At 36.7% G+C, this 26,870-nt stretch overlaps 2 protein-coding genes across 3 annotated transcripts; both read left to right on the top strand.

Moving 5' to 3' along the window:
• Positions 1-1,621: 1,621 nt before the first annotated feature.
• Positions 1,622-12,048, top strand: MS3_00003776 (uncharacterized protein; the record flags this gene model as incomplete). 2 transcript variants are annotated; one of them, XM_035734234.2, is made up of 5 exons in its annotated part: positions 1,622-1,779; positions 1,816-1,887; positions 4,927-5,373; positions 10,759-10,968; positions 11,524-11,651. In XM_035734234.2, exons 1-5 carry the CDS (start codon positions 1,671-1,673, stop codon positions 11,649-11,651), a joined length of 966 nt encoding a protein of 321 aa, XP_035588974.2. In that variant the 5' UTR covers positions 1,622-1,670. The 2 variants fall into 2 exon arrangements, with proteins under 2 accessions (XP_035588974.2, XP_051071724.1); XM_051211639.1 differs by having other exon boundaries at positions 1,622-1,887; positions 11,524-12,048.
• A 4,373-nt stretch (positions 12,049-16,421) lies between these two features.
• RBM22 (RNA binding motif protein 22) lies at positions 16,422-26,011 on the top strand. Its single transcript, XM_012939728.3, has 3 exons — positions 16,422-16,497; positions 20,884-22,099; positions 25,694-26,011. The coding sequence occupies exons 1-3, from the start codon at positions 16,444-16,446 to the stop codon at positions 25,858-25,860; spliced, it is 1,437 nt and encodes a 478-aa protein (XP_012795182.2). The 5' UTR covers positions 16,422-16,443; the 3' UTR covers positions 25,861-26,011.
• Positions 26,012-26,870: the final 859 nt, after the last annotated feature.

Below are 26,870 nucleotides of genomic sequence, written 5' to 3'. Positions count from 1 at the left end.
GTGACGAACACAAATGACAAAAATATTCTCAGTAATCTACTACCTGAGGAATATTTCAGTATTAAACTGAACTTAAGAGGACTTCTAACAGAGATGTGTAGCGTGGTGTCGAGTCGAAATTGACTATGAACACCGCTACCAAGAAACACGTGCCAAGTAGATCAGAAGGCGTAGGTTGAACGTAACCAAAGAAACCCATAAAATCTCCGAGAAGCCAAATATCAGAAGGCAGTTAATGGACCAAGTCGAGTTATATTTGCTGGCGATCTCGTGGCATCGAAAGGATACCGAGATCGTGCCAGGATACAACCTTGGTTACAGAAGGTAACCGAATTCGCGCGAAGTTACAATCGAAGTGCGGGAATAAGAATGGAAGTACAATATAGCTGTCATTAGCACAGTCAAACAAGAGCACGTTAAATCAAACACTGGTACAGTTGGTTATAATAATAATTGTTTTTATTAAACCAGTCGTGTTCTCGTGATAAACGTGAGTCACTACAGATGTAACACGAAAGACCTTTATTGCTATTAGAAATATTCCAATTAATGAGCTAACCACAGATCAAAGTATTTTAAGTTTTCACAGACTGAAAATCAACCTCAGTTACTGCCTCGTAGTTTTAATTCCTTGAGTATTTATACCAGCAATCTCTTGATCATGAAGTCGAGTTTCCGATTTTTCTCCAAAATTCCACTTCGCGGCGTCTTTCTTTAGTTCAAGTTTAAAGTCTATAACGTTTTGATCATTTGTCACTTCGTTTTATGAAACTTGCTCTCTCTGCATTCAAAGCTGACTGCATATGACGAAATAGTAAGTCCTTGAAATATTCATACGACAAAGAAATTGGTTCTTCTGGAAAAGCCTGATCCTTCAGCAAGTGGTAAGTTTCTTTTCCGATGAATGTCGGATAGTAGGCTGTGAACTTAGTATCTTTAATATCTTTTCCAGTCATGCAGCAAGCTTCAAGTCGCTCTATCTAGTTTTCAAAGTCATCCCAGCTTGGATTATTATCCAACTGTCAAAGATTCGATTCCAACGCGACGTCAGTGTGATAACCAGAAGTATTCGGACTAATGTTCAGTCTAAGAATTCCCGAAATGACACATTTCAAGAGAGATAAAATTAGATTATTACTAATGAACGTAATATATTTTGAATTCGTAATAAGCGGGCAATCAAGTACAAAGGAATCATCAGTTATGAAATTATCTGCGGTGAACTGAAGGCCCCACAATAATTTTAGCCCTGTAGGTACTAATGGATATCTTTCAGAGCGTTACTAGTCTATCATTTCTATTATTAACCAAATTATTTTGCCTCTTAGTTTCTAAAAGTAATGAATAACATACCTCCCTGCATCCGTGATTACACTTAAGTCATCAAAAACCTGATCCTGTCAAGCCAAACTAAGAGTCGAATTTCAACGAATGAACATACTTTTAGCCAAAAGCTCTATACATTAACTAAAGGTTCAACAAATTTTAATAACTAGTGCACATCATGATTTAGTTCTCAAGTATTCACTAATGATGATTGTTAAAAATGAAACTTGGCATCTTTTACAAGTAGATAATATTAATGCAAATAACCGTACACCTTACTTTGTTTAATCCAATCAAAATTATGTGATTTCGGGCTGTGCCAACTTCGATATCTTTTTCCCTGTATGGCTTCCAACTGTGATACTCCGCAGGATCATGATCCCAGCAGATTAATTATAAAAGTATGGGAATTTTTTGCAAGTGCTGCAAGCGGATTATGCCAATTATATAAAGGTATAATCTGAATTCGAAGTCAGTAATACTTTGTAGGCAAGATTGATCACTGTGCTGATTTTCAAAATTTACTGGATACGCTGTCTTCGATTGAAAGGTTCTATAGAGGTTTGTCTTCCACTATTGTGTGTGTATTAATCTATGTCTTGGTAAAGAGTTGGCTGTGCAAGCGTCGCATCGACCACATGGTTTTCAAGCATTTTACTGAACAAAAATTCCTAGTATTCCTAAGCTTATTGTATCTGGCATCTAAGACAGATTGTCCCTTGAATGTGTTGATAAATACATTCAATAAAGTAAGAATATAACTCCCCTGTTCTGTCTCCATCAAACAACAACAGATTATGAGATAATTATCATCAACGTTACCAGTTGTCTCATAAGTTTCTCATCGTCAGGATGCTTGAAAACTAAGTGTCGTCACGGTCTTAAAAGGTGACTAGTTCATAGAAAGACATACTTTATCGCTTGAGAGCTCTACTGTGTTCGTGACAGTCAAATGTATTGACGTCATCACATCCCAAAACTATATATCTAAGGAACGTTCCACACTACGACGGTAGTTTTAGAACCATAAAGAATAATTACGCAATGCTCGCTGTTCTCTGCTTGTAAAATCTTTTAAAACCCAATGTGACTTTGTGGTTTCAATTCGTTTGACAAACTAGTTTTCCATTTTATGATTGCGAACTATTTCGATCACCATGGACGCTCCACAATATATATTTCTCAGTGATGTTTTATGCGTTTTGTGTTGCGCACAAATATATACGGCGCTTTACGATGTTTCTTTCACTCTTTGCTGATTGTCGATAACCAGTTCAGTTGCACTCATGCTTTAATTCTCGTATCCAAAGTATATAAACCTCCAGTGTTATTTCTATCTTGTATTTGTAGTCCGTCTCAAAAATATCATGTCAGAAAAAAACCTAGTGAAGATTCAAAAGAAGTCTCTCCAAACGTATTTTGTTCATCTCAAAGAATCAGTGCTAGATCCCCATTTCCTGGAATTAGTTGTAACGTTGGCTTCTGTTTTTAGGTCTCTATTAAATCAACTACGAATGCCCCATACATTATATTGCTTCGTGTCATTAGATCTATGATTACAGAAAGAACCCATAGATGCATCAAAACAGAACAAGTAAATGAATAAGATTGTAGATGACAAAATGAGTCATGATGCAATAAGCCTATGAAATACACTAGTCAAATTGACTGAAGTGTATTGTTCCCACCCTCTATCCAGTGATTGTAGAGCATTGGCTTAGTGTTTAAGGGGTTCGACATTCAGCCACTACGACCTCAGGTTCGAACCCGCGCCTATCTACCTCTGTTTGGGCAACCGGAGGGCATTGTCACCCTGCGGACTTAAAGCGTGGCTCCTATCCATGTCCTTGGAGGATGATTCTACCCGATAATCGGTACATATTTTTACTAAATTTAGTATTTCCTAACTCATAAATCCGTGTAAACTAAGTTTAAAGTCGAACCGCGGCAACTAGCGTTCCCTATTGCCTTAAATCATATCTAAAAACGAGTATAAATCGTACAAAGTGGTACTTCTTTGTAATTTAATATTCTGACTCAAGTAATCATTTCCTACCGTAAAACATTGTTCTGATTTTAATTGAATGAAAAATAACCCAAGTAACGTATCCACCAAGTTAATAATGTTTTTTAGTAGCCCAAACTAACGTACTACGCTCATGTGATTTTGAGATGGCGGAGAAGACTTTTAGCTCAAGTGGATAATTTTGATGGAGTTTTGTTCTCTGAGCTGGATGGTTTGGCCGTGGAGCTTTCATCGTTATCCTGAACGACATCAAAAATTTCAGGTAGAAGTGAAATGTTCGAACTTCTCCACATATGACTCACAGCTTGTCCTGTAGACCTCGATGTTGATTGTTTATTGCTGACCTTTAACTTGTCATTGTTTACTTTATTTTGATTGTATCTCTCATTGATTTGGTTCACGGTCCTATATTTATTCATAATTTTTCTGACTGTTTGGTAATTTGGATCAATTTCAATGTGCTTGTTGATTGCTGATCGACCTAAGTGCCAAGCTTCTGAAAGTTGTTTGGTGTTTTTAGAATTACTTCTATCCAAGATCTCAACATTTTTCCGGTCGAATGTGTGTCCACATTCATTGGTATAAGCGAGGATATGTCGTTGCGCTAATTGATACTCGTACAGGCGAAGATGAAGAGGGTTTCCACTTTATCCGACGTAGTGGTTTTCATAATTGGAACAATTTATTTTGTTGATGAGTTTCGGTTTTTCTTCTTTCGTCATTTCGTCCTTTGGTTTGCATAGGATTGATTGAAGTGATTTTGTTGGTTCGTGTGCTACACCTATTCCAAAAGGCTTTAACGATCTCGTAGTTTCTGACATGCCTTTTATATATGGTAGGATGTTCTGTTTACTGGTTTCTGTGTTCGATTTTGTTTCTGAGTTTGTACGCAGTTGATTTTGCGAGCTCTTGAGTTATTGCTTCTGTAGTTAAGGATTTGATATATGTGGGTCGGATTCCGATATACTTAAGTCTTCAATTTTCCAGAAGTTTGTGTTGATGATGTCGTTCAGAATAACGATGAAAGCTCCACGACCAAACCACCCAGCTCAGAGAATAAAACTTCATCAAAGCCCAAACTAAAGTAGATGGAACGGCGTATAAACCTAGGACTCAGTAGCTGAAGGTCGAACCTCTTAACCGCTAATTCATAGGTAGGTCGACACATCTGTTCCTAGTAAATAGTTCTTGATATAAGGAATATACTTGTAATTTCTAAGCCTTCTCTCTTCGCATCACCCAATGTTAAAATCTTTAGAGCTGATTCGACTCCTTAAACAAATACTAGTTATTTTCATGAAGCTCTTATTTCACTTATTGCAGATAATTTCATATCCTTAGTCACACTACTAACTATTAATCTAACATAGATTTGCACGTGGTTGATGGGTTACTCATTGATGTTTCTAATATCTAAATTCGCTGTGAAAAGCTTGTGGTTTCATTTATTTAAAACCACTATAGTTTTTCATTACAACGCATGTAGAACAATGATTTTATACTAACCGTTCATTAATGCTTCTCTTATTATTGAATGTAATATGTCTGAACTTCACAATCTTTTACTACTTTAGGATCTGAGAATTCTGTAGAAGCTGCACTAAGCTATGGAAAAATTGTCGGTTCTCAATATCTACGCCTTCATTTGAGAGATTTAGCTTATGAGAATATTCAAACTACTACAGGGGACAATGGGGTTGAAGTTTATGTGCCTTTGGAATCATTATTGCTTGGGAGCACTAAAACACTTGGTCGTTCCAAGAAACTCCAAAGAAAGCGTCCACGCCATTGTGTTTATTGTCCTCGTTTATCTAAGAGAATTGCTTTAGACTATTGCGGTCACAAGCGTTGTCGTAATAGATGCTCTAAAAACAAACGAACATTCTTTCCTGTTATGAACACCGTCTTAGATGATTCAAATTTGTATGGCGTCATTGATGGTCTCAATGGAGATGGATCTATCAGACACAACGATGAAGTAGTAAAGTCGATAGTGCCTAGTTCGTTATCGGCATCAAAAGGTATACAACATTACATTTCGTGGTTATTAGCAATATTACCACTTCTGTTTGCTCTGTTATCACCGTTATAATTTTTCTCTTTTACGTCTAAAACTTGACATTTCTTACTTTTATGTTGTCAAATGTTAACTGTCTACTCATTCTAACTACTTCCAAGGATTCGTTTGTGCTCATATTTAATATTGTTAGATATATTGATTTGATCACAGCAGTCTCGGACTCATTTGCTTTATCATATGGTTTAGAGAAAAATAACAGCCATAAGAAAAATTGTTAGGAGCTCTATAACTGAAAGTAGGAGAAATGGATGTGCTTAGGGTTCTCATATCCCAGGTGCAAGCTTTAAACTAGATGGTCATGTATACTATATACTTATACTTGTTGAAAAGTGGAGGCTTGGATGTTTTAGTTATCTGTACCAGTACAGAATAATAATTAGCCAAAATAAAACTCACGGTAATGTTCTAAAAAACCTTCTAGATACATCGGTCATGACAATCTATCTAACTTCCATTCTGTAAATACTAATGGCAAACTAGAAGCCATAAACTGTATGTAATTTTCCATATCCATCTTCACTTTCACCACTATCACGTGGTTTTACAGGGAGCTTTCGTTTATGTGTTCCTTTCTTGGTGCCCTATTAGTTTCAACCGTTGAAACAAAATGTTTTCCCACCTATTATTAATGAAGTTGACTGGGATGCTGTTTACTCTATCAATTTGTCAGTAAAAAGCAAGAAAACATGGATATATTACAGGTATTTGGCCATAAGTACTTGTTATATGGCGTTGCTTTTTATTAAAGCTATTGTGTAAAGTGTTTTGCCATCAATTGTAAAACTAGTCAACGGTTGTTATTCAGTTTATAAATATGTGGACATTCATCAACGCTGGTAGTTATAGCATTTTTCCAGGCACGTATTTTCTGACTATGCTTGATAAGTCTATGTGATACACTTTTTAGTATCCTATTATCCGTTGTAAATAAATTAAGTGTAGCCTGATTAAGGTATGATATCAATTTATTAGGTGTGAACCATATGGGCTTTCTAGCCGGTATTCATGAGACAGTTCTAACTAATAATTGGAGAAGAGATATTATAAATCCCACAAAAGTGAAGATATATTTACTATTTAAACATCCTTCTGGTCTATACGCTTCTTATGTTTTCAAATCTCTACTTCTGTCAGTACCACTATTTTTACTCTGTTGGTATAATAAGTAGTCTATCAGTTTAATTTCATCTTTTCGTCCTAATCTACCCTTTATTAACTAAAAGAATTCAAAAACAATTGCTCAAGAAACTGATTTCTCTGGGTGTTTTACCAGTTGCTCTATGTTACTCTTCAGATTTAATAATTAGCTGTTAGTGTCCTAGATTTAAGTAAGATCTAATGATCTTTTATTTATTGAGTATACTAATGAAACCATAAGCCCTTTTTAGCTAATACGATCGTTACAATGACCTTTTTATATTGTTTTCAATTAAATTCTACAGTATTATGCGAATAAAACATGTATTTCAAACTTACCCATTACCAAGTACTTTTCAATATTTTAATTTATGAACTCATACTATTTAACGTAGGTTACTGAAAACGTTTTATTCATGTAAGTGTTTGTCAATCCACTTCATACTGAAATTATATTTGTCGTAGCTCTAATACAATAGGTCTATTTAAATAAATGACATAGGAACAATGTTTGAAAAACTCCCTTGTAGTATAAATTATCATGACGCACCAAAAATTAGTCGTGATAGTCAGGAGAGTGCGTAACTTACAAAAATGATATTGGTTAATTGTTCATAACATCTAGTCATATTTATTTTTGTGTTATTATCTCATGTATGAACACGTTATTTTAGTAGATTGAGTAATTCTATTCTGGTAGTTGGTTGTCTTATCTTTGATATTAATTCATTCGTAGAGAGTGAGTCAATAATCAGGTTCGTTAACAATCACTCGGACACATCGCATCATAATATATTACCAATCGATTGACACGTTGTATCCATTAATCTAACAATCCTCAAACGTTTTCAGTTAGAAATCTTAAAATTCTAATCTATAACAATTTCAAGCTTATAAAGTAGAAAATAATGGAAATGTACACGGTAGCGCTGGATTAAAATTATCATTATAAGGAATTTAAATTATTCCTTTCACGTCTTATGAATGAATGATTCAAAAACTACTATTCTAATGAGATGTAACGCTGTACATAGAAAAGACAAATTAATTAACTACTAGATGTAGCCGCTTTTAATCTAAAATTTATGGATTTCATGTTCAGTACATCTGTCAGTTAGTTTATGGTATTTAATTGGGGATCAGTAAAATCTGTGACTATCTTTAAACTGTTTCTTTTTTCAACATATTTCTTGTGCAACTTAGTTTGTGTATTTATTTAATATATCACTGTCGGATTCATTAAGCAAGTTCGTGAGTAACACATATTCTCTCATTTTGTTCGGCTCTAAATCGTTTAGGCTGTTTAAGAGCCAATGGTTCGACAGTAGGATCCACGAGGGTAACACGCATATACTTCTTGAACATAAATTTATTATCCCTGTTTAGATGGAATTATAAAGCACGTTTATAATCATGTTTAAGGGTTTCTGTTGTGCATGTAATAGTGTTATATGGAAGATGACGTACTCCAGGTCATAACAATCATCTGTGCAGTCGACAACTTTTATTTCGGACGGTATTCTTGACCTTTTTTTCTTAATTACATTGACTTAACTCCTTGGCTGATGGCAGACATGTTCAATAATGTCTTTAACGATTATTCTTGGATCTAATTATTTTTCAGTAATTAGGTAGGTAACATTCATCTGTTATTAAAGACCCATCAATTGTTTGGTTGTTCTTCAAATTCGTTTTCGGTTATTATAACTGTTTCTTAATTAGATAAGTTCCTTTTTATCCAAACCAACAGCTATAAAATTTCGAATGATCTACCCACTTTTACCATGTTCTTGAATCAACATACTATTCGGAAAGACATTACCAGGACACGGGGTTATTTGCTTATCATATAAATAGTCGTTTCATACAGTAGTGGAAATTTGTTTACGTTGTCAAAAAACCAACTCGACAGCTTTAAAAAACCTGAAAGTATTAGTTATGTTAACCGCTGAAGGCAATTGAGTATGGTCGCACAATATCGTGAATCGACTGAATTTTGGCTTGTACGCCACTGAATACCGATTTGGTGGTCTAGAGGTTAAGTGTTCGTATGCAAGACCAAAAGTCCTGGATTTCAACCCTCGATTACGGAGTCATGGATGCGCACATCTGAAAGGTTGACGTGATAACGGCTGTTGTTTTTTTCATAAATATTAACGGTATTTTCTAAGGCATGGCCACAGATATTAAATAGATAGTGGTCGGTCCAAGTATTATCAAAATGTGTGCCCAATACCTCTAGGTGCATCATATTTTCTCCCAATAATACAAAGAAACAGGATTTTAGGAAACATGATCTCTAAATGTAACCACGTTCGAAGCTGAATCTAAGCCAATGATAACGTAATCGCTAGGACTTTTTATTAAGTAAACACTGAACAAACTACTGGCTTTTATATCTATCTTAAAACGGTAATCGACTGCTTCACTTTTAAATTTATTAATATTATTGAACGATAGGTTTTAATAGTGTAAAGGGAGAAGTTATGAGAAACTTACCATTGATGCAGAAGCAGATATGAACAGTAAATTTAAACCACAGTTTTTTTTAACGTTATTCCTCCTGAGGAGTTCAATAATAAGGTGAAACAACTGTTTAGTGCTCCCAAGTTTACAGTAGTTGTCTAACTTAGATCGGTTCATGATATCAATGAAACTCAACAATTTCTACAACCCTATACTGATCTTAAAATAGCTCACTTTATCCAAAGTAGCTTGTTCTGATGAATGTGTTACGATCACCTTCGATGCTACATATATTGCTTCATACCGTATAGTTTGAACTCATAAATTAACTTGAATATTTTTCAGTCTCACTTTAAACGTTCTGAATTTTAATTTCAATAATTACTAATTTGCTTATCTTGAACTTTTTTTTATCGTATCTACCATGTACCTAAAACTGTTACCACCTTACCTACTCTTTTTCGGTAGTTATTTTTCGGTTGGTAAGATTGCGCGACGATCAGAAATAATAAGCAAATTTGTCACGTTCACTCCATAGGTTGTATTCGTAATTATTTGTGAGTTTTTTATTACTTCAATCACTAATTATTCACAACTCAATGCACGTCAAAAACAGACTGATTTATCCATCACAAACTTCTTGTTTACACAAGATAGAAATTTTTATTGGTCGAGCAGAAACGTAAAACTTACTCAGTTTCCTTTCATGAAATAGATTCTTAGTAAGTGGTCTTTTCACATCATAGTATCCCGATGATCGAATCAAATAATTTTATCCCATTTCTTGCTTACCTAGCTCATGGATTTACTTGATAGTAACCAAATTTTTAAGTTTTTATTCCATCATTTGATGTTCTTAAATTGTTTAGTCGTATTCATAGTTAGTTGTATATGCGGAAGTCTATTATAAAGTTAAAGAGTACAGCATCATTAAACAAAATTATTAAAGATAATTAATTAGAATTTCAACGAGTGGAATGTTATAAAAAGATTTAAATAAACGAGAAGGAAAATTTAATTTCTTGTTTAAAAAATTTTTTTTACTAACTAAATTGGCATTGTTTTAGAATCCATGATACTTAATGCTCATGGATACTATAAAGAAGTGAGATGCATTTTTTTGAGTTTTACGGTGTTTTTCTCTCAGTAGATTAGATTAATGAGTTTTCTGTATTTTTAAATGGTTGTTTATATTATATGCTTTTTGTAATTCAACCGTGTTTATTTACCGCTTTTATGTTTATTTTGTGTTAAAACTGAAGATTTACGTGTCTGTTGTTAGCAAAAGTGTAACATCTAATAATTACATGTATGATTAACTGGAAACTGTTCACAATAATGTTTGGAAAGAGAGTTTATGTTATTGTTTGATGCAGTTACCTCATTACCATGACTCCATAATAACTTGGAAATTTCACTATAACATACGATAATCTTAAGAACGCTGCATCAAAATCTACACTTTTTTTATTATATTTCTGTTGGTTATGAATTTCACTTTTATAATATAGTAATTTTGACAAAGTTAACGTGCTGTGTTGACTTAGTTCTGCCAAATCCTCTCGGTATTACAACTAAGTTATCTACAAAGTCAGTATAAACATGATTGTCAAGTCCTATTGATCATGGTTATTACTTTTACTACTAAATAAGCTATCCGGTAATATAAAATAACTCAATTAATTTTAAACAAGGTTATTGTGTGTTACCTTTTCATTCACAGCTTTCATACCCCCTATCAGTTCATTCGTCAATCATTCAAGCATTTCACAATTAGTTTGTGATGGATTGACCCAGAGAAGAAAGCGTCATCATCGCATACTACCTAGTTATCAAGTAGCGAATAACCGTGTCTGTAATTCTACTGATTATCATGATGAATCAATCAATCGGGATCCATTCAATGTCTTTCAGGATGCTGTACAGATCATAAGTACGTTTATCACGTATCGTTCTTTTCAAATATAGATGTACATAAATTTTCAAATTAAATTTAGTGACTTTTAGCGTTCAAAGGAACCCTTTTGGGGCTAATGCCAGTCACAAGCCCAATTGAAGAAGAAGAGTTGGGCACAGGGTTACCAACCCCACTACAGAATCGTTAATTAGGAAAATCCGGATAAATACTGCTATGGGGAGAATAATCTTCAGACTAAAGTGTTGGTATGGTGATAGCCGACTATCTTAGAAAGCCCCAAGAACTACCGTCTAGGAGTTTATGTGTCTTTATTAAATACGATTGGCCAAAATTAGAACGCAATTACTGATTTATGCTTATAAGGTCAGTGTTAATTGCTTCAGGATGTACTTGACTTGTGTTCCAGTATCCACATCTATGCTGGTGACCAGCTTTTACCAGAATGTCACTTGGTTTTTTCTGTTTGAATCTGTTTGGCTTTGTATATCTTCGATATTTTCACTTTTTGTTAACTTCCCCATTCTACGTACTACTGGATTATAACGATATATACCTTTATTTTTTCCTTAGATCTTCTTGATCCGCTCTCCAAATTTTCAGTGACCAGTAGCACTGGGAACTCACAAAACTCGTTCAAGCGTCCTCGTATTGAAAGTTCTACTTCTTCCAAGGATGACTCGAACAATATATTACTATGATATCAGCCACACTGTACATTATGTCGGTTAGATCTCGTGTTATTTGATCAACGTAAAATGTTTTCATAGTTTTTCTCCAAAATTTCCTTCGTACCTCCTCAACTTCATTGAATAATTCGACTTCTATATGTTCCTAAAGCTGTTTATGATTTTCTCTTCTTCCTAAACTAGCTGACATACACGCATTTGTGAAATATTATTGGTATCTCCCTTTGTATTTAAGTGGTATATTTCATCATATGTTGTATTTCTCAAAAGTAATATAATTAGAACCCTAAATTACTACTGTACTTTCTAGTTTTAAAAAAATTTGTGATGTGTCCATTGAACCTTTTCTGGTTACCATTTACCCGTCACTCATCAGTTACTTTAAAAATAAACGTTGAGCGCAAATCAATTCATTTACTTGGTTTGTCCTGCCAACAGCTTCTTTATAGTTATTTCAACTGATCTTTATTGTCAATGAACATGAAAGAGCCTGGGGATAAGGGTGTCATTATTTAACATACTCAATGTTTGTAGCATCATGAGTTTGATGTAGAGTCCTGTGACATTTCTGCTGTGTTGTCTACTGTTAGTGTATTAAGTTTGTCAAATGGTGAATCGACAGGTCAGTCTTTAACAAACATGATTTGTTCGGATTCCAAAGTGTTGGGTTTTCAAGAGTTAGTGACTTACGAGAGTACCCATTTTTGGTATGCCTCCGGAGATTGGGTAAAGTAACGCACCATTTGTATTTCTATTTCAATATAATAGTTCGTAATAAGTTCACACATTTTAATTTTAAAGACTGGTAAGATGGTCACATTGAGACAGTTTTGACAAACCGGTTTACTAGTATTGAGTATCACAAAATCAGGTGTTATCACAATGAGCAGGATATTTTTACCTTGAAAAATATGATTTGGGTTTTTAGATGTAGATATCTTCTAAGGTATCTAGTAAATTCGTTTGAAGTGCAAAAGAACGAGGTATAAAGTACTAACAGAAGTCAGCAGTGTATCATTAAGTTATTTGCTATGTTTAGTTGGCTCTCGTATCTGTATTTGTATGTCTTATAAGTTCATCCCTTGATATGTCAATAACATGATCAATTATAAATTAACGTTTAACAATTCTGATGTCAACACGGAATCTTACAGTGGCACTAAATCATGCTTATCACTAAAAGCTACCATTTTGGGGCTAAGATCAAGTAAATTCATCATTTACATGATTTGTTTAACTTAGCATGTGTGTGTTATACTTGAATGTGCTCATTGAGCTGCAACATGCAGAAATACTACTGGCCAAATTAGTGTTTTATTCGGTCGGTAGTTGTCATATTCGACGTTTAAAACTAGATAATGCACATTATTATTAACTGATTAAGAGTCTTATTCGATTTGAAAATGTGTTCTGTCTTCCTCGACATATTTCGGAAATCATATTGCTTTGCGTATCAAAATGTAGATGTTTTATTAGCTAATTTTAGTGACCTCTCGTAGCTCTTTTCTGAACTTATTCCAATATGCCATATGGTCGAGATAATAATATGGAGTAAATTTATTTGGATAGGCCTTAAGATTCTCAAATCGTTGAAATTTCAGGTCACCTAACATTCTAGAGAGAGATTTCGCCACGAAGAGTATCATTGGCAGACTGGCTTTCGACACCATGTTGGTCTGGTACAGTTCTTTCTTATTGGTATGGATAACTGATTTTCAGGAAAACGGTCACTATTAATAAACGTATTTATGCTACTAGGTCAATAGACCTAATCGAATACTGTTGACTAGCCACGATACGGATGTCGAATCCATATGTTTTTGCATCGATATCACGTCATTTCTAACCAAATCTGCTCAATTGTGACAGTCAGAGTATCCTGATTTGTCAAAATCTTTGAAGAAGGAGGACAGTCTTGCCGACGGAATAATGTATTTGATATTTGGACGATAGGGTTGTAAGGAGATATTAATCGCCTTCATTTGCATTGAGACAGGTTAAGAATTCTAAGGGTTTGACTTCCAGTATCGTCTGGCATATCTGTTTTAGAGGGCTTTCGATTGTTTGGAGATAGATTTGCGAAAAAGTTTTCGCTCTATAGACAAGCTATTGTGCATACAAGATTGCTAACACTTTGCAATTATGCTTCCGTTCCATGTGTAGCACACGTCAAGTCTTCATGTGTTAGATTTCTATGTGATAATTTTTCTATCAGACTAATAAGATTTGATCCGTATCCGATTCCGATTATTCTGGATCGATTTTATACTCTGTGGTCAATGATTGTGAGCGAATACTGGTCTCTATCTAGTAGATTATAATTCAACAGTTGAGTTAGATCACGGTGATGGCAAGTTCATATTCGCACACAAGCTGTATCGCACTGATCAAATAACAGCTGCGGTCGTTAAGAGTTAGTTGTAAATGTTGTATCTACCATAGAGTGTTTGAGCAACTTTTTTATAAACCATTGCAATAACCATCCCGAAATATGTGTTATCTTCCTTATCCTATTCTGATATACGGTCTATTGCGAAAGTCTACAAACCAACAGCACTCAGAAACGAAGTATTCCTAACTGAATCAGACAGATATTTAGTAAAAATCACTGACTATTTATGTGTTAAAAACAATGAAAATTCCACTATGTTTTTGGTAAGAACATTCCCGGTCTTCTTTTACAGTCTCTCTTTTTTAGAGTTTTCAAGATTCGGAGACTCACTTTGCTGGTAAAAGTGGCAAATGACCTGAAATTTATGAAAAGGCGTGTAGAAAATGGTCCAGTGATTTTAACAGATAAAAAATTTTCTCTTACTCGTCAAGGCACGCAGCATGTAAACAAAAGAAATCTTCGTCGAGCCACCAATTGACAACGTTCCTGCATGAATCAACGAGACATTTCTTTATTTACCTTCTTCTTTATCTTCACCAGTTATTAAATAAAGTGAGGTAAAGTTACATCCACATGGATGACTGAATCATCAACTTTCTCATAATGAGACCTTAGCTTGTTCCTTCATTGCTTCTGTTCTTCTAGCATCACAAATTTATTCGATATAGATCACACAAACGATATACTCAAGAAACAAGTAAGGGAGAAACATATATACTTGTTAGTGGATAAATGTTGTAGAAACTAACACAACTCTCCTAGACATCTACACAACAGTGGTAGCCTTTTTCGGGGCTATGGTGGATTATTACCAGGATGTATGATCGAGAACCTTCATCTAAATGTGCCCATAAAATCCCATGAGATCAAAAACCAAGTCAAATCTGATTGTGGCTATGTAACAAAATTTTTGAATACTCGTCTTCCACACTAGAAAAATATGATACGTCAACAATCCATGTGAACAATCGATCTAATAAACTTAAACAGGGTTGATGTGACCTAGCCTGGTTTCGGACAAAACTCCCTCGTTAGATCCAATGGTCGTTTGAAGGGTCGTCGAAGACTTGAGAAATTATTGCTCGTCGTGTCTCGCTATGAAATCTATGAAACTCCTCCGGGCACCAACGCCATGGATAATGGATCGAAGGGATGCATTAATAGCTGGTCAGGGAATAAGGATTATTAATAAGTCAAAAAATTCAAAACTTATGTTAATGTTCATTGGTAACATGCAGGCCCTGTGATTTTGAAGTGATTTACGGTGATAAGGATAGAAAATAGTGTCATTATGAAAGATGATCTAATAAGTTATATTGAAATATATACCATCAACAAATGAGTTTCTTTTTTGGACGAATGATGTAAATACTTTGTAGTAAGAATAATGGTTCTAGAGCTGCAGTAAGCTAAGCGAGGAATAAATTAGTGGTGAAAATTGTAATTCCGTTGACCTAAAGCACAATGCATATCAACATCGCTGGCGATTTCCCGTTCATAAACCCTTATTTCTGTTTACGTATATATCTACCAGGTAAACTGAAAGTAAAGACGCATAAGAGCAGCGAAAAATCTCAATCTAACAAGACAGCTTAAATCATACACTTCTCGACATTCAAATGGTTCAAATGGATGTGGATAGAATAGAAGCTTTCGTTTAACAGGCTTCCACGTCTAGTAGCATTGGGTCATCAGTACCTCTAGGCAGGGACCTAGGTGTATTAATGATAATAGAGAAAATGAAAATTGGTAGATCATAGTAAGATACTGTTCTTAGTCCTTAAGAATAGACCAAGCTTCCTCTTAAAGGACGCCTGAGAAGTCTCATGGACTCCAGTTCCAGCATTTGACAACTCTTGAGGAGTAGAAGTTGTGTTAGCAGCCCATTCTGCTGTGTTGTGTCTCCAGTTTCTGGGTGCTACCCCTTAGGTTTGCGTTGGAGCCAAATTAAGTAGGCCTTTAAGAGGATGTCCAGAAGTGGTAAGGATACTGTAAGCTATTAGGTGACCTCTAAGAAACCTGAAATCTAACAGGCAAAGGTTTAGTGGTTGGAGACGCTCCTCATACCGACTATCTTCCGGATTCTGAGAGTTGATAGTCCAGTGATGGAATCTGGATCTCGCGAAGAGTTTGTGCCATCTTAGCTTTTGGACCCACCTGTTATATTCTTTGAGTTGTCCTAATCCAGGAAAAAGATCTGACATCTCGTTTAGTACACGATGAACAGTCAAATTTCTACACTGCTATCGAATTTGGACGACACGAATAACTTTACTGTAAGAGGTAAAGAATCTAGGAATGAAGCTAAGGGACGGTAACGTGAAAACTGGGAAGCTATTCGTTTTACACTTACTAATATCAAAGATATTGGATATTGAGTAATATCAAGCGGGATTTTGACCGTGTCTCGAAATGGCGGCATCTAAGGGTGCCAACACCTACAACCGTCAGAACTGGGAAGATTCTGTAAGTATCCCCCAGTGTAATACCTGCACACTAGATAAAGTAGTAGACATATTTTTAAAGTGCGTTTAAAGTTTGGGAGGTTTCGACAACAAATTTCCTAGTCTCCAAAAATACGTATAAGTTACTTGTAAGATATTATGTATAGTTAAGTTTATACATTAACTCAGAATATGGTCCTCCTAACAACAAACTCGAAAAACACTAGGGTGTTGTTCTGTGGATGTGTCAATGTGCGATTATTACTTTCTTAGTCATATGCAATGAACTACAAGTCTATTTTAAAATCCTGTTTTCGGACAATTGTTATAAGACATTTATGATAACCGTCGACGGAAAAAGACTGCTCACAACCGTATATGGATCAAACAATTTCTAAAATTGATTGCTAATTACTGTGCCCATGTGGCCTCTTATCAACTTCGCTCCGCATCTTAATTATGGCTCCCTCAGTCATTATAAACCAACTACACAGTCAAGTAAATATCAATCACCTAAGTCTTGGGTTCTTCTCCTCTAGAAATGTTATCGTTTGCAAGGACTATTGGTCTTGCTGTTTTGTTAATATTGCTTTACTTAGATAACCTAACATTCTTGAGGCTTGGAAAGCATTCCTTATTACGAGATTACAATGTCTTTCTTAAACACCTGTTATCCGGACTTTGAACAGGTTATCGAATTTCAAACAAAATATTTATGATGCTCAGTCCAATAGAACTTAAGTATGGCTACTTCAACATAATACACTCGTTTGACCAGTTGATTCTGCTTATCATAAAGTGGGTTTATTAATAGCCTTTATCGTTAGACGTTACTTACACCGTTCTAAACACAATAGACTAATACATCATGGACACGTAATCAGCCAATAATACTTCACATTTCGCTATAATATGCTGACACATTTCAAAGCTATTTGTTAGGACAAAAACCTTTACATTTATTTTCAATTATCAATAGGAATGTTTTTTTCTTGAGGCCGATTAGTAACCACTAATAACGGTAGTTAGGCGTCTAATATCTCTTCCAAGTATTTTTCAACCATCAAAGTCTATTCAACCCAGAAATAAAAATAACAGGTCCATCCACTCTATTTTAATTGTTAAACTGCACATATTGCATACATTAGTACCCTAAGTGTCATTATACACTTTATGAGTTAAAATATAAGCCCCCAAATGCCCTAGTACGGCCGATAGTGGGAAGAGTCCACTCTCCCTCTCGAAATGCTCTCACATGACCACGCGTATATAGCATCTGCCAGGGAAGTCCTACTCACTGCCTTCTCGTGGCGGGGGTGTTGCTCACGAAAATGAGAGGACGAAAAGCGAATGTCCGGCGCTTTAACCGGGCCGGGGGACAGGGTGAGTCCATCTAGGGGAGTTGAAAAACCCTGATTCCAAACCAATGGTTCACATGGGCTCCAGTATCCTGAAGGAACAAATGGCGTATGAACCAGTTGTTGGTCACCGGCTTCCATGGGACTGCATCTCCTTACGACGCTTCATTGCCTTGTGGTTCAGGTCGAAGGCTCCTGGTGTGGCCCCCTAAGAAAACAACCTGCATCGGTTTGAGCACCCGGGCAGTATCACAGCCCTCACAAATATCAAATGAGATTTGTGTGCGCATATGTATTTGGTGCCTCCTTGTACCAATATCTATATGTTAAAATAAATAAATATATAAAATAACGTATTTAAGTTATTCTTAAAATATCTTATTGATTCCCTTGTCCAACATATGTTTACTTTCCATGTTGTTTAGCAGGTCTTATTATAAAAAGTAACTCGGTATGATGATAACCCTTTTTAGTCAAGTACACTCATGATAATTTCGGACAGAAGTGGTACTAACAGGAACCGCTAGAATACTTTCTGATTTCTTTTTAAATAGTACTCCAATCTCAGGTGTTCACGCAAGACGTTCAGAATATAGGCTTTTTCATGTTTTTTCAAATAAAACTTATCTATCTACTCCAAATAGATTAGAGGGTTTTCAAGTAGGAAATCTATCCTTTTCAAAATCAGGTAAAAGTCAGATCCAGGCGCCCGACCGAAGCTGCTACCCTGACGCGGTGGTCGGGCTTGCCTATCGTGATGACCCAACCGAGCTATATTGGCTGGAACATATGTTCCTGTAGGTTCTACCATGCCAGGCAGGTCGATTGGAGAACGGTAAGACTAAAAGCAGCGACTCAAGGTCTGAGGGCGAAGTCGTACTGCTGACTGTAGAGGGGTGTGACAGCAGTAAGGTGTTTCCCCCGGACAACCAGCATCTGCAGCGATGCTGCCTTCCCACAAGGAGGGGTGGGGTTACAAAAGTTTGACCCTAAAAATATCACATCTCACCTTAGCTCACGGATTTCCGTCTCCGGCGGTAAGGCCCTTTGAAGAACGGAGCTAACATTAAAAACCTTCCACGAAAAGGCCGTGCACAGATGACATAGTCCTGTTTGGTGAAGATGCTGACAAAATGCAGAGTCTTTTGGTAGCACTAAGCAACAATGCCAGAATGTTTGGAATGCGCTTCTCTCCCTCTAAATGCAAGTTGTTGCTTCAAGACTGACCTGCGTCAACACCTGAACTAAGGATAGGGAATGAAGTAGTCGAACGCTTCGACAAATTCACTTATCTTGGAAGTCTGATCAGCCCAAATGGGTTGGTGTCTGACGACATTTTCTGAACGGTTCTCGCTTGGATTTTGCCAACTTACGTCACCTATGGCAAAGGCGAGATATCCGTCTATCAATAAAAGGACGAGTATACTGCGCGGCAGTCCGTTCTGTTCTACTTGACGGCTGCGAAACATGGTCATTAAGAGTGGAAGACACTCGTAAGCTACTAGTATTTGACCACAGATGCCTTAGAAATATTGCTGGCGTCTGTTGGGATCACCGGGTAAGTAATAGTGAGGTTAGACGCAGGGTATTAGGTAATGATGATAAATCAGTTGATGAGGTTGTTAATCTTCATCGACTGAGATGGTTGGGCCACGTGTTACGTATGCCTGAACACTGATTACCACGTCGTTTAATGCTAACGGGTGTTAGGGATGGTTGGAAGAAAGTTAGGGGCGGCCAAACCAAAACGTGGCATCAGTGCTTGAAGTCACTAACTTCTAGTCTGAGCCACGTTGGTAGATGCAGGCTACTTGGTTGGGGTCCGCGTGACTTTCGTAACCGATGGTTGGAGACTCTAGGTGACATGGCTCAGAATCGATCACAATGGCGTAGGTGTATACAATCCCTGTCTTCCCTTAAACTAAGAGATTAAAATCACTTCATATCTTTCTTTCTACGAACTAATTCTTTCTTCCTGTACTGTATCCTTATATGCAATCTTTCTCCTATATATTACCACCTTTGACCTAACCACTCCTATAAATCCGGTGTTCATCTTGCTGTGCTAATGCGGTATGGCAACCTGGACCGATGCATATATGTGCCTGGTCCTACGTTGTAGCTGACTGACTGACTGAGACTTAATTAATGTAGCTTAATCCGATCGTGTTAAGAGATATGACTTCAGGGTTAAAGCATGTGGCTTCCAAATAATATTTTGGGAGATCAAACGCCAATCTGCGTTCCTTATTTTTGGTTGCCAAGTAAAATCACCAACCTTCATTGTTTCAAAAGTAAGTATGGGTAGTTGGCAGAAGGGTCCTACTATCCTCATTATTATTTAAAATATAATTACAAGTGCGTTCCAGTTTATCCATGTCCCAAATCTTCTTACAAAGTAAATATTCGGTTGGTACTTTGTTAGAGTGTTAGACTTGTAGATTACTAGCGTAGATGGTCTGTGTCATATGATTGGGGGCCTACTCGAGTTAGACGCGAATGGTGTGGACATCTAGCTAAAGTCGAAGTCACACCTCACGATTAGTGCCTAACATGGCTTACCCTTTCGTCGTATCCAGGTTCTGTCTACTTTGGTGACCATACAACACAAACGACGTTGTTACAGAAATATATCAGTAAGAGTAGGTTCAAGAAACAAAGTGCGACCACTGCTTCATGGATCAGTCCATGGCGTGCAATTAACTGGTGCGTGTTGGTTGCCCTTGACGAGAATCAGTGAATTGTTCGACATTCAGTGACTCGACAATCGGATGATTTGGCTAGGACACTGACATTTCGCTGGCTCTACAGAATTTCTCGGGTTCACTATTCCCGAACTACAGTGAAACATCAAAGATCTATAAGAACGAAAACCTCACGAACAATGTTAATCACAATGATTCTAATGTAAGTGTATTAAGAGAATTTATGGTTTATTTTAATGAATAGTCAACCACTTTTCGTGTTTTTTCCAGTTTGTCATATATATTTCGCTCCCTTATCATCTCGCTTATACCACCAACCACTCGTTTGTTTTATCTGTTGTTTAGTCATTTCCCATTCTATGTGAGACATGCTTAGGACCAAGTCCCTTCGTTCGAATGATGAAAGAGAAATATGGCAAGGAGTGTAAAATTTGTGACCGTCCTTTCACTGTATTTCGTTGGTGCCCTGGTCCCAAAGCCAGATTCAAAAAGACTGAAGTCTGTCAGAGCTGTGCAAAGATCAAAAATGTTTGCCAGACCTGTTTGTTCGACCTCGAATACGGTCTTCCTGTTGAAGTCCGTGATAAAGCACTTCGTTTATCACAACAATTGCCGAAAAATGATGTTAATCGAGAATATTTCCACCAGCAAATTGAACAGAACCTTGAAGTGGAAGGTGACATAACAGCTCCATATGGAGGAAATCAGCTAATTGGAAAAGCTATTTCAAACACAGCATCGGCAAGCAGTTCTAGCGGTGGTGGAGGCACAGATTTACTTTTAAAGTTAGCCCGTACTGCACCGTATTATCGTAGAAATCGCCCACACATATGCTCTTTTTGGGTGAAAGGTGAATGTAGGAGAGGAGAAGAATGTCCATATAGGCATGAAAAGCCTACCGATCCTGATGATCCTCTTTCTGACCAGAATCTAAGAGATCGTTACTACGGTCACGATGATCCAGTGGCAGCCAAACTGCTGTCGAAATATGACACAATGCCTAAACTTATTCCTCCTGAGGATCGTACAATAACCACACTATATATTGGGGGTATTCCTGATGGAATGACGGAAAAAGACCTTCGCAATCATTTTTACCAGTTTGGAGAGCTGCGTTCTGTTAATCTCCATGCCAAACAACATTGTGCTTTCATACAGTTCGCAACTAGAGGTGCTGCTGAACGTGCGGCTGAGCGGACTTATGACCGATTAATTTTGGGTGGTCATAGACTAACAGTCAATTGGGGGAAATCACCAGCAGCTTTGGCGGCTGCCAACTCTCACTCATCAACAGAAGCTGGTGATATAAGTCTACCTCCTGTTCCTGGTTTGCCTTTGCCACCTGTTTTACCGCCTACCAACTTACTAAATAAAGCTATGACTATCGGTCTTAGCGGGAATTTCTTTATGACACCTCCACCACCGCCACCTCCCCCACCGCCTCCTACTACCAAGTCACTAATAGGTTCCAGTTCCGATCATGTGTCCAGTAGTAAGATGCCACTTATTCCACCTCCAATTCAACTTGCACCACCAGTTGCTGAACCACCACCTCCTGGAGGTAAGTAACAATGTTTAGTTAGTTGAACAAAGTGTATCGTAGATAAGTTTTTGGTTCTGCTATTTATTTTCTGCTACATAGCTTGATGGATTAGTCACCAAGTGAACTGTTTTTTTGTAAGTTTGACAGATTTCCCAAATTTTAAATCAACCTGTGAACCATGATACGACCAATAATGATAAGCAATGAACTGCAATTATGATACTTTTCAGTTTGCCAGTTAGTCTAATTAGACGAGTTCGAGCAACCTTCTGTTTGTGACATAAATGCAAGCTTTGATTGTTTGATTCTATTTCCATAACGATTGACGTTCTAATTGGCAATTTTTAGAATTTCAAGCCAGCCAAATATATACTACAAGACTGATGCGCAGAATTAATACATTCGAAGAGTTAATAAATTAGCTGGCTAAACTGGAAGTTTACCTCCATCCCTACTTACTCCCAATGCCACTCGTGAAGAAGCATATTTCGCCCACCAGCATCCTCCATCAAAGTATCCTGGGCAATCCTTTCCAGTTGCTGATCATTCTTTTAATGTAGTTTCATCCTCTTTGAGTACATCTTGTAAGGCTTAGAACCCGTTATTGAGAGCTGTCTTGAATTCGTTGAGTTTATCAGCATCTTGAAGGAAGGCTGTGTTAAAATTTTGTAATGTTGTTTCTCCAGTTGTCCAGTGTTTCTTTAGCATCAGTTTCATCTTGGCAAACACCAAGCGGTGATCTGAAGCTATGTCAGCTCCTCTCTTTGTTCCTACGTCTTCCATGGGTCTTCTGGAAATTTTAGTGACCCAAATATGATCGGTCGGGTTCTCTGTAGTGTGATTCGATGAGACCCATTTAGCTTTGTGTATGCGTTTGTGAGGGAGTACAATGTAGTGAACGAGAAAACAAGTGGAGACTACCAAATGTATTTCAACACAAAATTACAGGATCTCTTAGTAAAATCTGATAACCATACCGTAAATACTTCATTTGCAAAATATCAATCAATCGTCTCAAATTTGACTGTTCCTTCTGCAAATGTCAATCAATCGTCTCAGACTTCACTGTTCCTTCGATTCCACAGCAACCATTCTTTGTTCTCTTTTCTTTGATCTTCTTAACCTTCTGACTCCAGGCATTTCACTTTCGATTGGTTACATACTACTTATGTCTGTCGAGGTCAGTAGCACACAACAATAGTACTGCTTATAACGATTTTGTCAAATGCACATAAATGTGCAAATATCTCATCATTCCCGTTTCTTTTCTCCCAGCCAGTTCATGTCATCCCATGATATCTTCACACCCGGTGTTCTTTATCCAAACTTTGGCGAGATCGTCAGGTCCTTTGTTGGGCACTTTTCTACGATCGACTGCAGTCTCTCGTCAAACTTGTCTTTATGACCTTCGTTGCTATCATTGGTGGGCCCACAGCACTGGATAACATTCATTATGTTCCTCTTCTTCTTTGTCTTGAAGGATGCTTTGACGGTCCTGGATCCATGAGATTCCCGTCCTATAAGTAATTATAATGCTTCTCTGGACAGAATCAGTGCATCTGCTTGTATGCGCAAAGGATTTTCTACATGACTAGAGTATAACAGTATCTCTCCCGAATCTAATCTTTTCTATCCAGCTTGGTTCCAATGGATTTCACTCATTCTGAGCAACATCAACTTGTATCTCCTTATTTCGGCGGCTATTTCACTGGTCCTTCCAGTCTCTCATATTGTCCGTGAATTCCATGTACCTATATTAATTGTTGTTGGAAGAGTTATCGGCCTTGAGACTTCTGATGAATCTCGGTTTTCACCATGAGGCGTTATCATTCTTCTAAATGAAGATCCTTTAACTTCCAGGACAGGGTTTGAATGGCTTAAATTGTTTTTTCTGGCTTAGTTTTTATAGCACGGTTGCTGACCCCATACACAACCCTCCTCATTTATCCGAGTTTGGAATAAGCAGTTGACCCTAGAGGGCCTCAAACGTAGTTAAATCGGGTGTTTACTGATCTAATTTTCACACCGACTTTGTTTGACTTTCTATGCTTCAAAGGTATTTTCCAATCCACTATCACTAAATATTTGCTCAAATTAACTGTTTCCCTGTTGACTGTATGGTACTCGGATCAATGTAACTGTTTGCAGCCATAAAACGTCACTCTTCATAGTCTCTGGAACAAATAGTATTTGTAAATTTATCTTAGTTTCTGTCAAGATAATCTCTAATACCTGATTGCTTTTTTGGTGAAATTTAAAGCTCGTCGTTTTAATGTTCTGGCAGTCTTTTCTTTACCGAAACAAACTTCTTCCTTTGGCGAATTACAAAACGATTGTCTATAGATAATTTGTACCTTCTAAGTAAAAACAAGTAGTAGAATAAATTGCTTCAAAATTCCAGATAAAAAAATCAGTATTTATTGCAGCTAGATTCTAGAAAGAAAACAGGCCAACTAACAAAAAACACTTCTCGATAAACGATATAAAATAATAAACTTCAAAAGATCCTTTAGAATTTATGTATATATCAGCTGAGTACTTATGACTTGAAGTTCATTTATAAGATAGTGTAAGATGTCTAGTTCATTAGTGTACTGAAAGACATTTCAAGTAATTGTATGCGACATTGCAAATGTGTCTCGCACTCGCCAATCAGTCTATAGGATTTCAGTCCGTGTTTGTATGTGAACGGTTGTCTGGACACCTAGCGGTGGTAATGATAGATATACTTACCCCAAAATCAACATTTCATGTAGACTCTACTATGGATGACACCATTATTAGCTACCCAATTTCTAGATATTTTACATGTGTATTGGGTGTTATGTAATTAACCTCGATGTTACTTATTCCTCACTAAACCACTACCTATCATTTGCGGTTTTGTGATTAGTTTATTGGGTTTACATGTATAATGTAATGATCAGTATATTCAATGTCTCTCGTTTTGTCTAAAATCATAAGTTTTCAGATAGAAGCGTTGTGAGAATTTCCTTTCTTCTACTCATGTAACTTGTGAATATTCTAATAAATATACTCATAAAATGTTATTAATAATCTCTGCCATTTATGTTCATCAACAGAAGTTTACGACAAACTATAAGTGACCTGTTTTCATCGCACGTTATATTTGATCCAGGAGTTACAGGGCAAATCCCTATAGTTTCTCTAAAGGATAAACAAAGAGAAAAAATATACCAATCACTGTGGTGGTCCTGCTGTAATTCTGAAGAATTTAGCTTTGGTATGAGTTGATGACTTTTATATAGTATATGAGTATAATAAATAGTTAGTTAAAAGAAGTATAAAACACGAAAACGTACTACAACATTCGTACAGTTTGATAATGGATGTTCCGGAAGTTTGAAAAAACCTGTTTGTTCTATTCAAAAGTCTTTGGTCTAAAAGATAACATTAAAATACTTACAATACCGTAAACTGCCTACCATTTAATCTCTTCTGACATAACTTCTCCATAGTTTATTGTCTTCCATATTCTCAGTGTACCTTAGTTATTGTGTAAACTACAAGAATCGGACCCATCATTGTGTAATGTTCGAAGTAAATTTCTTTAATCAACTGTGTGTATGATTTTATTATTGTTGTTTCTAGAATTGTTTTTACGAGGTCCACCGCCTCCACCTTTGCCTCATTTCACCGTACGTCCAAGTTTATTACGAAACCCTCCACCATTAGCACCTCCTGCCCTACGCGATTCAAGCTCATCGTCTTTGTTGCCTATGCCTCCCCCTCCGCCCGCCGCCTCCACCTCCTCTTAAGTCACAACTCAGCACAACAATGACTTCAACATTGAATGAATCAAAGTCTAGTAAAAACACACCAGCTGATGATGATCAATTGGGTATTCATTATCCAAGCCAAAATCCTCAACGGTTGGGTAGTGTACCACACACTGAACAACATGATTGAAAATGTATACTTTTTGTTGAATATAAATCATCTGTCTTTTATAACCACTCAAAGTCTTATTTTATATATTGTATTGGGATTAATGGTCATTTTTTAGTATGTGATCTAACTTGCTTCGTCAGGTTTGCGGGTAAAAATACATTTGTCTGTACTACATAAACTTTCTCACGTAGATTTTTGTTCCAATTTCTGTAATTAATTCAAAAACTAACTTTATATTTGAGTAGTCGGCGCTTATCTGTGCCTTTTTATGGGAACTTGTTTTAATAATCAAATCCTTTAATCGGACTGAAGTGGGTTAGTTTTCAGGCGTATAAACGTATTGCAGAACCCCAGCTACCTTAGCGGCGTAGTCATTCTTCAACGTCTGCCATATCCGTCATATATTCGTGACTGGTTGAATCTAAACTTTATTAGTGTAGTTTAGGATTGCGTATAGCAAACGTTGGACCCTATATGAAATAATTTTCACAAAGTTGAATATTATTTATTTAAACACAAACATTCTCACAAAGGGACACCAATATGTATATGCGCTATACAAAGTAGTTATCAAGTTTGTGTGTGGGGTCGCGCCACTGACTGAGTACCTAAACCAAAGCAGGTGGTTTTCTCAGAGGTCACTCCCCAAGGTTTTGACCAATGGCTCTAATCCACAAGGCAATACAGCAACGTTGAGGTAGGTTTCCATCGTGGTCGGTGTCCAGAAATAGTTTAGTACTTCATTCGCTTCCTCAGGCACCTGGAGCCTGTGCACACCATTGGTTCGGAATTAAGGTTTCCCGACTCCCCCAGGTGGATCTTTCATACTCGTGATGGTAGTATATATTCCTAGTCTCCCTATGAAGCTAGAATTTCA

This window comes from Schistosoma haematobium, chromosome ZW (genome assembly GCF_000699445.3).
Source record: "Schistosoma haematobium chromosome ZW, whole genome shotgun sequence".
Lineage (NCBI taxonomy): Eukaryota > Metazoa > Platyhelminthes > Trematoda > Strigeidida > Schistosomatidae > Schistosoma > Schistosoma haematobium.
This window is presented reverse-complemented; position numbering and strand designations above follow the sequence as displayed.